The sequence below is a fragment of the Parasteatoda tepidariorum genome, chromosome 3 (genome assembly GCF_982258835.1).
Source record: "Parasteatoda tepidariorum strain Cologne lab strain chromosome 3, Ptep-v5.0, whole genome shotgun sequence".
Taxonomy (NCBI): domain Eukaryota; kingdom Metazoa; phylum Arthropoda; class Arachnida; order Araneae; family Theridiidae; genus Parasteatoda; species Parasteatoda tepidariorum.
The window spans coordinates 36,329,072-36,342,595 of NC_141757.1; the positions used below are offsets into that span (position 1 = coordinate 36,329,072).

Genomic DNA, 13,524 nt, shown 5'->3' on the forward strand with positions numbered 1-13,524 from the left:
AAGCACAAAACACGAATCTTACACAAGGCAGAACTCATCTGAACTGCCAAGCGACCCCCGAGGATTTAATCCTGTTTCGTTATAATGACGATAATGTTAATTTTAGTTTTTTTGGATTTAGGTACTAATAAAGGAGAATTTATATGCATTGTTGATTTATATGAGAAGAGAAATAATTTTAAATTTAATGTAAATAAACTAATTACTTGGAATTCGAATGTTTCTAAAAACATTTATTTGAATACTTATTTTAATCAAATGGATTAAAAGAATTTATAGTAATGTTTATTTATCCCAAAAACAAATAGACGAACTCCTCCAAAATTTGATAAAAAGCAATGGCTATCCAACTAATGTAATTAAATTATTTTTTAAAATCATTGAGTTAATTGTATGTTATAAGTATTAATAAATTTATTAAATTTTCTTCGTTAACTAAATTGATATTTTTATAATGTGCAAATCCGATTCAAACAAATTCGTGGCTAAAAACTTCTAATATGAAATAAAGAATTTTTTTTCAATAAATGTTAATAATTTTTCTAAAAATCATTCTATAATCTCTTCTGTACTTCAGTAAGAAAGTGCCATAAAATGCATACCACGATATACTTTAACGCTTTTATTTTCGTATTTTGTAATTTGGCAAACTTGTTACAAAAATATTTTAAATTGTTGTTGTTGCTAATTCCCATCTGGTCTGACGGACAATAAATCCGTTGACATTTAGGAAGTCCGAAACTAAAAAGGGATAACTAAAATGAATGTCCGAAACTAAAATGAATGTCGTCCCAGTCCAGCCCTAAACAGTTCAAGATGTGCTCAGGTGATGCCTGGTTTCGTTGGCATTTGGGGAAAGAGGAAAGATAGGTGTCCACAGTCGGGATAAGCAAGTGTTGGTCTGCCTGTCACCAGGAAGAGAGAGTCTTGGTCTTTTTGCTTTATACCAGTAGTGAGTAGGTGGAAGCAGCGACTTTTGTTTGTTCTGGGACTTTTGTCTTGCGAAAAGTTCAAGGTATGTAAGCTCTGAGGTGGAGTGAACTGGATGGTCTTCTTTGCAAGAGTGTCAGCCAACGCGTTTCTGTGGATATCGACGAATCCAAGTAATTTTTGTAAGTAGAATTACATTTGAATTTTGCTACTAGCTTCATTTTGTGTTTTATTCTGTACTTTTCTAGAGTTTATATTTTTTACATAATACGTTTTATTTCGTATTTTTTGCTTAATACGCTTAATAATCTGTATTATTTTCATTTATTTATTTTTTGTTCTTGCAAACTAATTTTGACTGATGGACTACCGCCTTTCTTGATAGGGATTTAACAGGTCTAGAACACAGATTTATTTTCCTTCGCTTAAAGATAAATTATCACAGAATAATATAGTTTAATGTAACTCTCGCGTGAATTCTAGGAAAAATTTGATACCGTGTGTTCATGTCGTTACTTACTGCCTTTCCATCAAAAAGAAATTCGAATTAAGCAAATTATTAAAAAAAAGTGAACATAGGGCTCTAAGAACGCATATTTACTTTAAAATAGGCCATCTTAGACTTATCCGAACCATCAGTTGCGTACCCTAGGGGAGAGCAAACGGGCATATGCAGCCACAAGAATTTTCTCAAAATTAAAATGTTCGTTTTTATATTATTATTGATATTCTAAACTTTAAAAGAAGTGAATTTTTTTTTCTCTGCTCATGCCTAAATTTTTTTCATCATGAAGAGAAAAAAACTACTTCCATAGAAACTGAGAAAAAAGAATAGAAAAGTGCTTCTGGAACATTTGTAGATAAAAATAGGGGGTGGATCACTATCTTCCGACAGTTTCCTGGAAAAAATAAACTGGCATACGCATTCGTCAACCAGAGATAGTTATCTATTATATTTTCCTAAAATCGAGTTTTAAAACAAATAATAGATAAAGACTACTGAATTGTTGTTCCATGATTAAAAAAAAAGAAAATAATAAAAACATATTGCTCAACAAAATCATCCGAAAATTATTTCAGAATAATAATTTTTAATCAATTTTTGGATGCTGCAAATTTTGCACTTGAAGAAAAGATTTACGAAGCACAAAGCAATAATGAGTTTGTAAAAACATTTTAATAATACAAGAGAATAGCGTCATATCTGCAGGTAGAAATATATTAGAAATACTGAAGGAAAAATACTTTTCACCGTTGTAGTTTCAACATTTTGAAGGGTAGTGTACAAAGTATTGATTAAATTAGATATTGATTAAATCACCATAAGATAAATATTAAAGTAGTTCAAGCTCACAATTAAACCAAAACTGTCCCTTTTGATGTTCGCGGTGCGTCTCAACAACCGCAAAGAAATCTAAGTACCGTTCTATACTGAGTAATCATTAAAATAATATTTTCAATCGAGTAATCTTTAAAAAACTATAGATATGGCTTTTAAAATGCTATTAACCTGCAAAGATAAACATGAAAGATATCTATACTATACAGCAAATAGCTATGAAATAGCGAAATTTTATGATCTAAGGAATTCTAAAGAATTTAGGTAGCAGTTAAATTTCGCAGTACTTATTACACACGCGATGAGAAATAATTTTGTTGTGACTAGTTAATTTACAAAAAAGCTTCATTCTCTCCTACCCCATTAAGTTAGTCTTTTTGTTACGAATGACCTCGTCGATTCCAGAAGATAGAAACAATCATGCTCTGAGCAGGTGTTTTATGAAATTTTTTAAATTATTATTTTATCGAAGAAGAAGGTAGAGGAATTTTGCGGGGATGAACTTGCTCCATCACCATGAATGACCTTACAACGAATGCCTGAGTCATATGCATTTTTAATTTTTTTTTTTAGTAACCAATCAGTTTGTGCAAAAAAGTGAAGAATATATAATACCAATTCTAATAAACATAAGCATGCAGAGAGCATATTAATGGTATTTAAACGGAAGCGGACTTAAATTCAATTGTGGAAAACTTTTTTTTAATTACTACGAAAAACGTCTGTAGAACGAAGTTAATCACAGTTTTTTTTATATTTTAAATTCATTGTTGACATTATAAGCAATAACGTACTTGAATTTAATTTATTACATCATTCAATTTATCCAATTTGTTTAAATCTTGTGAAAACAATTTGAAAATGATTTTGTTTTAAACTTTCTGGATTTACATACAGGATGTAGGGCTATGAACGAACCCACTATCTTTGTATACGATAAACGTAAAGACTCCAAATTTTAGGTGCTCAGTCTGTTTTGATTGCATCATTACCAAAGCGTTCAGAGGCAATAATATTGCTCAAATAATTAGATTTAAACGAATTTGTAGCAATAAAACCAACTTTACGTTGAAAGCTGAACATTTTAAAGCTAAATTTATTTGTAATCATTTTCCGATTAATTTCCTTAATAACTTGCTGGCTCAATTTAAATTTTAGGTTTGCGCCTACTTCGTTGAGGTTTACACTGTCCATTATGCCTAAACCGTAACTGACACTTTTTATCATTTATGAAGTACCATCTTCAATCTAATAGTTTGGGAGGATGGCAGTGCTATTAGTGAGACAGAGTTCGGATTGAACTTCATTGATGGTATATTTAAAATGTTCTTCTGCTTTCAAGTTCCAGTTGATAATGTTAGGTCTAGGCTATAGTAGCATAGCCTGTTCGTAATGTAAATATGGATATATTTATTAAAAGAAAGGAAGTAAAATGAAAAGAAGTGACCGTATCAAAAATATGTTTAAAATTTTAAATTGATTAAAATTTATTGTATCGCAATTACTGATCAAGGTTTTTAAAAACTTCATCTGTTTTTTCAATTACTTAATTATTTAAATATCCAAATCCCAGCTAACCACAATTTAAAATAAAAGCCTCTTCTTGATTTTTTACTAGTTTAAATGAAATTTTGCAAATTTATTTTAAGTGATAAAAATTAAAGAGCCGTAGGGTTGACGTGAGATTAGAATAAATGCAATGCGCAAATCGATTGAAATAAACTTATTGACGAATTTGCAATCATATGCTTAATTTAACTTACAAGCAGTATTAGGTCATTGACAAGCAGTATTAGGTCATATCAACAGTATTAAGCAGTATTAGGTCATATCAACAAGAATTTTGTTTAGATCAAAAATCAATATATTTCGTTTTATTGATGTTGTAAAGTAAAGTCCTTGTCAAGAAACTAATCACGAATTTTGCTTTGTAACATTTTTATTAATAATAAAAGTTAAATTTTCTACTGTATCAGAAGAGTATAAAAGAGTTTTGTCTACAGAAAATATTATAATGTTATCATAAAGCTGTCATGTATCATTTATAAATTTCAAAATTAATAAGTTCCCAACTGTTGAAATTTGGAAAACTCCATGTTTTCCTATGTTCCAATTTCATCATAACTTGAACTTTTCATAGGATTTTTGATACATCTAAAAACCTCCTCTATTTCTTAACATTGAGACGTGTTAACAATTTGAAATACATTATTGATTTTTTTTTTTTTTGCAAGCAGTTCGTGAATTTTTGTAGAACGAAAAGGTATGAATATAATTCGGTAGTCTACATCTGCTACGCCCAGTGGCTGAGCGGTAGCGCTTCGCGCTGTCGTGCCACAGGTCCCAGGTTCGATCCTCGGGCCGGGCAAGGTAGACTCAGCCTTTCATCCCTTCAGTGGGTCGATAAATGAGTACCAAGCATGCTTGGGAACTAAACACTGGGGGTTCCGCGTTCGGCTGACCACCTGACCGGAACATCTGCTCCTGCACCCCAGAGCCCAAGGTCAAGAAAACTGAGATGGACACAGTAGGCCTTGGCCCTCTATGGGCTGTCGCGCCACTGAGTTTAGTTTAGTTTAGTCTACATCTGCATATATTGTTGTTGATTAACTTCCATTCACTTAATTGCTGTTTTATTTGTTTAATTTTCATGTTTTTGGAGACTTTTATCTACTTATCTTTATCTTGAAAGTTGTTTTTATAGCTGTACCACAAAATTTATAGTTTTCTTAAGCTTTATTTGTTTAGGAGTATTTTAGATGTTTTTCTTACTTTTTGTTACTGTCTCAAGTAGCTACTTTTAAAACTTATTATGAAATGGAGGAGGTCATATGCAAATATTAAAACCGTAATCGGTTAAGAAATTTACTAGTTTCTTGTAAGTGATATATTTGCGTTTGTTATTTACGTCTTGTGGAATTAATTACTGTGGTTATCTTACTAGAATTAAATTACGGTTATATTCCTAGATCTAAATAACATTAAAACGTACGTTTTATAATAATGCATCACAATGAATGGCAGACTTTTAAGGGTCAACTGTTTTAAAATAAACACTGAATTCGGAGCTGAAATACACAACTGAATGCGTCCCGCAGTGGACTGATCGTTAAGACACGGTTCCCAGCAGATCACCGAAGTCAAGCATCACTGACTGCGGTTAGTGGGCCGGTGGATGGCCACTTGGATCAGTCTGCGTAGGGACCGAGGGTGTGCGGTATTGGTCCTCGTTAAACTGTTCTACCGTAAAGCGCTCGACTTCGCGTGCAGGTCGTCGGGCTACCGAAGCGGGGGTGCCATCCCCTCTGCAGGGGATCAAAATTGTGATGGCATGTCTTCGGATCATCCTCAGGGATGTTTCCCAGACCGTCGCCAATAGCCCATTGTGCAGCTCTAGTGCGACGTAAATGAACTACAACAACAACAACAGCACAACTGAATGCTGACAAAGCGTGTAAATGTCACAAAGGAAACAGTAATTAAGGATTTTCTACTACTTCGCCAGAAACCTATTTCTATTTTTTTTTAAATTCTATTTTGCAAGTATATTTTTTTTAAAAGAAAATTATGTAGAATATGTCTATTGTAAATGATTTTAAACTTCTGTCGATAAAAAATCCTGTAAAATGTTTCCACGCAGAGAAAATTATTCCGGATTTCTTATAGAATCTGGTTTTTGTTTCTTTTTAACGCTCAAGAAAAAATATAAAATAGACATTATCATAATACTGTTATTATAATACTTTTATTAGAATTAATATTATTTATTGAACTTAAAACGAATTATTGCGTGGAATATAATTAACAAGCGCAAAAGCTCCAGATAAAAGTGATAATACTTTAAAATATTATTCAGTTAAAATGACTTATTTTATATAGTTGCTCAAAAAAAAAAAAAAAAAAAAAAAAAAAAACTCAGTGAATGCATGCCAAATGATACTTAAAATAATGTTTAAGGAAATTAAAAATAAAAGTATAACAAATTGTTGCAGGAAACAGGATTCAATTAGTATAGAAACAAGATTTAATTATATACTAAGTTAAGAAATTCTCTTTAAAAATTGTCTATTTTTCGTAAATCCTTATAATCGATTATTGATTTTGTGAGTTAACCAACACCTAAACGTATTCAAACTTTGCCATCAAAAAAGTTTGTCTCTTACCTAGTTGGCACATAGAATGTCTGTGATCTTCATCGAATGAAAGTTTCATAAGGGAGGCAACAGATGATCCAAGTTGTTGCTTCTCAGCTCCTTCTCCTCCCCCTACTCAAAAGAAACGCAAACATTCAGCATACCCGAAAAAAGAAAATTAAAGGAATAAAGCATTTATCAGAGCTTGTTTTCTTACCTATTTTAGACTATTTTTGAAACAAACACAGAAATAACATTTTAAATTAAGTACTCCCTGTAGTTTAATTTATGAAACTTTATTTCCATTTTTTCAGAATTTTTCTAAAAACTGAAAATATTTTACTAACATCTCGTGTTTTTTTTTAAGTGGACCCTACCCCCAGGAATCTAGGTTAAATAATCCCAAAGGCAACTATTTTAAAAAAGCTAACACTTCTGCTCAACTTAAAACTGTTTGAAAATGAATTTTTCATTCAGCCATTCCTAAATTTGTAAATATATATTTTAGGGTATATTTTAGGCATACTCCGATAGAGTTTATTATACAAGTGAATCTTTAAATTAAGTGATCTACAAACGAATCTTTAACCGTGGTGTTCCTTTCTATCAGTCTTTCCGTTGTGCTTCTTCATCGTCTGTTGTTATGTAACAATAAATATATCTGTCTCCAATCCACTGATCTCTGAATTTCTGTTTCCTTAATCGTCTGTGTTATGTAACAATAAATATATCTGTCTCCAATCCACTGATCTCTGAATTTCTGTTTCCTTAATCGTCTGTGTTATGTAACAATAAATATATCTGTCTCCAATCCACTGATCTCTGAATTTCTGTTTCCGTTAAAGACGAAAAATTTAAGAACAGAATTTTGAAAAAAAGGAAAGACGGATGGCAAAGGGAGCATTTTAAGTTTAATATTAAAAGAAATAATAATAAAATAAAAAACAATGTTTAATTTTCTTAAAGAGACATCATCAGTTAGACATCCATAGAGAGGATATGTGTATGAGCGATGAAGAGTGACAGCAAAAAGCTCCGCATCTTCACGAAAACTGTATTTTTGAATCATGGGCGGCAAATCGCAAAACTAACAGCAATGTTATCTTGCCAACACCGCTTGTAGATGAAACTCGCCGTTGAGAAACGAATCGCCATGGTACGGAAGGATTCACTTCGAACGAAGAATAAATTCTTTAATATAACATCTATTTAATATTTTCAATGGAAAACTTCAAAAATCAGAACAGTGTTTAGACTTTCTAGGGTAAAAATTATAAATTCATCTTGGAAGTAGCAGAAACCTCTCCCCAACCAAACTAGAACATTTTTGAAGACGATCGGACTTGGAACGGATGACTTCTCAGCGATCGGGCCTCAGATATGGACTTTCTTTTGGCCTCTTGAGTGCTAAGCATTAGTTGTTTCTGCGTTGAAAGTGATGAATACATATTTTGCTTCACAAGTAGTTGTAAACTTCGAAACCTCCCCTTGAAGACACTATTTAAGCATAAGAATTTAAGTGACACTTTTTTTTTGTTATGATATGGTTAATCACTTTTCTTTTCCTTTGACTCTTCAAACCATATCACCATGGTTTTTATTTCTACGATAGTATCCTCACCTGCATTTTACTTAGTTGAAATTAAAAGAAATAAAAAGAGTATCGAAAATGGCATCGCTTAATTGAGCATTATTGCTCACACAAAATAAAATAAGGTTTATTGTTTCATAGAATTACCATTTCTGTTGTCGTCTCCCTCGATGCTTCTGAGGTAGTCGCAGTAGTCCCTGATATTCTCCAGTAGTCTCAGTACTCTCGCTTCCCTCCTACTCCTCTTATCGTCCGGCTGTGAGAGGACGATATTGTGCAGCACCTGACTTGCCCTCTCCCTCACTTCGAATTGAGCCCTCTTCGCGTGCATCACGTGGTACGTACTGTTCGAGTTCTCCTCCGGTTGGTGCAGCAGATCTACCAGAAGAGGAAGGCAGCCTACAAAGATAAAATGAAGAAAAATGTTTAGTTTTGGAAGTAAATATTTCGGAAGTAAATATTAATAACTTAAAAAATACCGTCAAAGTAGGCGTACAAAAATCAAGGCATATACGGTAGCGTCTGTTTGTACAGTCCATTTGTTCTATTCATTTAAAGCAAAACCCGCACACTATATTTAAATTTTACTCATTCCTTTTGTTATTCCTTTTTGTCAACAATGTCTTCTTTTTAATTTCAATTTATTGCTGTAAAAATCTTCCCTACTAAATTATGTAAACGGTTTGATTTATTGTTTTTACTGTTTATTAGTTGATTAACATACAACAAATTATTCTTAAATTGATTAAAAATGATCCACTTACAGTATAACGGAGAAGGGATGAAAAGTAATCGACGAGTCGTGTTCAATTGTGGAGAATGTGTAATTATTAACATAAAAACCAGTTTGATTGATAGTAATTGGTTGAATTTGAGAACTTTTTAATACAAATATTGATAAGTTACCACCAATGTGTATATTTTTAAACTTCTCGTTGACAAAAATTTTACAATGCATATTAAGATCAGTACGTGTAACTAACTCCCATATTCTATATTTAAGCCAGTGAGCTTAGTCAAATTTAACCATTCCTCAATTCCAGTGTATAACATGAATACTATTGCTTATCGTATACCTTTAAAATTTTTCTCGTGTAAAGAAAAACCGTTCAATCTCTATAATTTTTGTCACTGAGCAGCAGTTTAGAATAGATGGTTAAACTTAAACTTCTTATGAATTCTCTATACAATAGCAAAATAAAAATGAAATGCGGGAGGCTTACCACAGTGTCTCATTGTGATGCAGTTTTCGGCGGTGCTTGACATGGCAAGTAGAATTTTGCTTGCTTCCACTTTGTTCTGAGATTTCACTTTGTTCAAAAGGAGGCTGATCTCTTCTTCCTTTTTCAAATAAACAAAAGAAAGAGACGGTTATCGTCCGATATTAACTAATTGGTTTGGAGGTTCTTCCTTCTTTCTGCTTTATTTAAAAAAAACGCTTTTTACCACTCAGGAAATCATACATTGTTTTAAGAAGATCAATTTAGTATTAAATCTTAGTAAAATAATTAAAATCTTTTTCTTGCCTAATTACTTTTTGATAGAAATGAGCAATCCATACATGCATAACAGCTTGAATCGAGTTCTGCAACTGGTGGATTATATGATTATCGAGGTTACACTCTCACATATTCAAAAAGACGGAACATGTGTCCTCTCAGTTAGAGAAACGAGCAGCTACAGCAAAGGTGTATAGAAATAATGAATTGAAAGCATCTTTGAAAAAGATTGGTACAGTGCTTTCCCACACTCTATATTCTAAAGGTATCTTTGTTCCTCAGATTTGTAGCTATATCGATTATTACAACACTTCTTTTAATAAGTATAGATGTACACTGACCCCACCCACTGGAGATTACAGAAAGGTGAACTTGCCGTCACGATAGTTCTCTCAGGAGGCACCAAGGTCCGCTCACACGCTGAACCAAGCTGCCAGACTGGGACAACAGTGTCATTTATTACAGATGGCATACATATATTACAGATGACAACAGACCAAAACCAAGAATAATTTGATTGCAAAGTATTACCTTGTATGATGCTTACAAAAGTTGACATTTTGCTTACGGTTGGTATAACAGGTGAACCAAAATGACGGGCTTCATCATACTAAGGGCCGTAAGCAAAGGATAAAACAAAAATAATACACCATATTCATTAAACACCTTGTGTTTAATAAGGGGTAGCAAAAAGATGTGAAAATATTGCCCCAACGGAGTTTGTGTCTAATATGGGGACTAAGCCTCGACACTTCGTGCGTTTTATAGTGGGCCTACAACATATAGAACACATGAAAAATCTATCAACACAAAACACAAACGTGAAGAATTTAAACCAGTAAACAAAAAAGAGATAAAATCAATACCAAAAATAGTTTAGACAAAAAAAAAAAAACTTCCTCAAAATGCAGCAAAATAGCATAAATAAAAAAAAGTTAAAAATTTGCAATAGCAAAGGAAAGTAATTCTGAGATAAAATGAGTACAAATGATTAAAATCCCAGTACAAAAGAAATAAGAGCAGTTAAAAGTAGGAAGTTAAAACACCACTGAAAAAGTTTAAAAGGAATAGCTAAAACATAAATAAAAGTAGATAGTGATAATTAAAAATTTTAATTAAAAACCAAGAGTAATAAATCAAGATAATTGAACATTATAATTTACAAGAGCCAACAAAACTTCAGTTCTTTGATTGAGTTAAAATCCCACAAAATTTTTCTATACTTTTAATTGTCTCACTTTTAGCATTCGCCATTTTTATAAATCAGTTAAACTGAAATTAATTACTCCTGAAAATTACAATTTTCTAAAACTGATCCCCCCCAAAAAAAACTGCCATCAAAGCTATTATTTTCTGGCATTACATTTTATAGTTCTTACCTTTGATTCCGAATGTTCAGATATCTGAGAGTGGTAGCTGTCTGTGAGGTTAGACTGAAAACTCATGATACTCGTCGAATTCTGCTGTACGAGACGATCTAGATCCGATTGACTGGGCATATCACCTTCTCCATTCCAGTACACTGTGTATTTTTAATGACAAGAAAAAACATGAATTAAAAAAAAAGATGTTTTGTTGACATTCAAAGAAGTGTTTCCATTCATTAAAATTATACCACAAAATCAGGTAATTGGTTTTAAAATTAAAACGCACTTAAAGGGGATGGTGTTTGTGATTATCTTATGCTGCATACAAGGGGCGAGGGTTATGAGCTATGCTTACGTAAGCCAACAATCCCTTTATTTCCACTTAAAGAAGAAAGCAAAATTCTTCCATTTTTTTAAAAAAATATGCTAATGTATTGATATATATTGCTTTGTGTACATATTAATACAATATTAGAAAGCACTCCTTTTTGCGGATATAATTGTGTGAGCTGATGTCGAGATAATATCTTTTCATTATTTTGTTTTCCGGTTTTTTTAATATTTTTTTAAAATAAAATTTTTTAAAAATATTTTAAAAAGATATTTTATTTAAATAATTGTTCTTCCATTTTTCATTAATCTTTATTAGATTATTATCCATGTTTTCTCTATATTTTTAACTTATTTTATGAGTTCTATATACTTGCAGCTTATGGGTAGTAAATAAAACTTGTTATTTTTCTTAATTTTCTCCGCTTTTTCTCTCTCTCTCTCTCTCTCTCTCTCTCTCTCTCTCTCTATATATATATATATATATATATATATATATATATATATATATATATATATATATATATATATATATATATATATATATATATATATATATATATATATATAAAGAAAAAAGAAATAGTTAAAAATAATAATTTCGAAATTTTTTATTATTGTTAATATGAAGTAATGAAAAGAAAGAATCTCGTCATCAGCTCACACGATTATATACGCAAAAAAGTGCTTTCGAATATTGTATTCATATAGCTATAGCAAAGCAAACCTATACAATAGTGTGAAGAGCAATAAAAAAATTGAAACGAAAAAGGAACTAGTCAGGCAAAAAATGCAAAATAAAACTAATGCAACTTAAAACAATCAAGTAAAAATAGAAAATAAAAATCAAGAAAATACAGAATAAAATACGAAAGTAATATATAAAGCGAGTAGTGAATTGTACTAACACGTAATGGCATCTTTAAAAATGATTTACAATACTTTCGTAACAAGTTTGCCAGATCATAAAATATGAAAATGGAAACGTAAATATAGTTTGAGGAGATTTTCTTTAGCGCGTTGTTACTGAATTACAGAAGCACGTTGGATTTGTTAGTTACCTTGGATTAATCTGTAATTTAATTATAATTTTTTTATTGATGATTTTAAAGAAATTATCACTTAATGAAAAATATCTTCTTATTTTAAAAAATTCTTTAATGAATATTTATCTTTCTTAAGCATGGCTTTGCCCGAATTGAATTTGCACATGGTAAAAATATAAATATGTTAACAAAGAATTTTTTATTAAAACTATTATTAACTCAACGATTTAATACATAATTTAATTACATTAGTTTGATATCTATACTTTCTTATTAAATTTTGGAAGTTTATTCGTTTTTTCGATAAATAAAGATTATAAATTCTATTAATTCTATTCACTTGATTAAAAATGGCATTTAAATAAATGTTTTTAGAAACATTAGAATTTCATGTTATTAGTTTATTTATATTAAATTTAAAATAATTTCTTTTATCGTATAAATAAACAATGCAGATATTTTCTTCTTTCCTTATATTTAAATCTAAAAAATTAAAATTCAATATTATCATCATGATTACGAAGCAAGATTAATTCCTCGGAGTAAATATTATTTAACAATATTGCATAATTTTTAAAATTAAAAATAATTAAATATATATACACCGAAGAGTCATTACATTATGACCACCCTCCATCTATAACAATGGGCTTGCCCAGGTTTTCATGGTTTCTCGCCCAGGAACAATGTTTTCATGGGGTACATTAGGACCCATAATCCTCATAGACCAACCCCTGACGTCTGTAAGCTACTTGAACATAGTTCACCCATTCATGACAACAGTTTTTCCTGCGGGGCATGGTGTTTACCAACAGGATAATGCACATGTCATAAGGGTCGAATAGTCATGGATTGGTTCGAGGAACATTCCAGTGACTATCAAGTCATGTCTTGGCTCCCAAATTCACCTGACCTTAATGCAATAGAGCATTTGCGGTCCTACTTGGAAAACCAAATTCGTGCTGTCGTGCTGCCACTCTACCCCCTCGCAATGTGAGGGAATTGCAGGACCAGTTGGTGAGCGCTTGGTACCAGATAGCTCAGACAACCTAGCACCTTGTGGAATCAATGCCACTGCGGGTGCTAGCAGTTTAGAGGGCTAAAGGTGGTCCTACATGTTATTAGCAGGGTGGTCATAATGTAATGGCTCTTCGGTATATATATATATATATATATATATATATATATATATATATATATATATATATATATATATATATATATATACAGCAGGACTCCTATTTAACGAAATCGCTAAATCCCGATAAAAGTTTCTTATATAAAAAATT

General features: G+C 31.4%; 1 protein-coding gene across 2 annotated transcripts in view; it reads right to left on the reverse strand.

The window, feature by feature from the left end:
- Positions 1–13,524, reverse strand: part of LOC107438644 (uncharacterized) — a 60,672-nt gene that overhangs the window by 19,126 nt on the left and 28,022 nt on the right. The window contains exons 5-8 of one of the 2 annotated variants that reach the window (XM_043043783.3): positions 10,872–11,014; positions 9,217–9,334; positions 8,141–8,392; positions 6,433–6,534 (exon numbers count right to left, since the gene is read on the reverse strand). In XM_043043783.3, the coding sequence (XP_042899717.3) occupies positions 6,433–6,534; positions 8,141–8,392; positions 9,217–9,334; positions 10,872–11,014 (615 nt within the window). Of the gene's footprint in view, positions 1–6,432; positions 6,538–8,140; positions 8,393–9,216; positions 9,335–10,871; positions 11,015–13,524 lie in introns of both variants that reach the window. The other variant, XM_043043782.3, reaches the window with a different exon arrangement.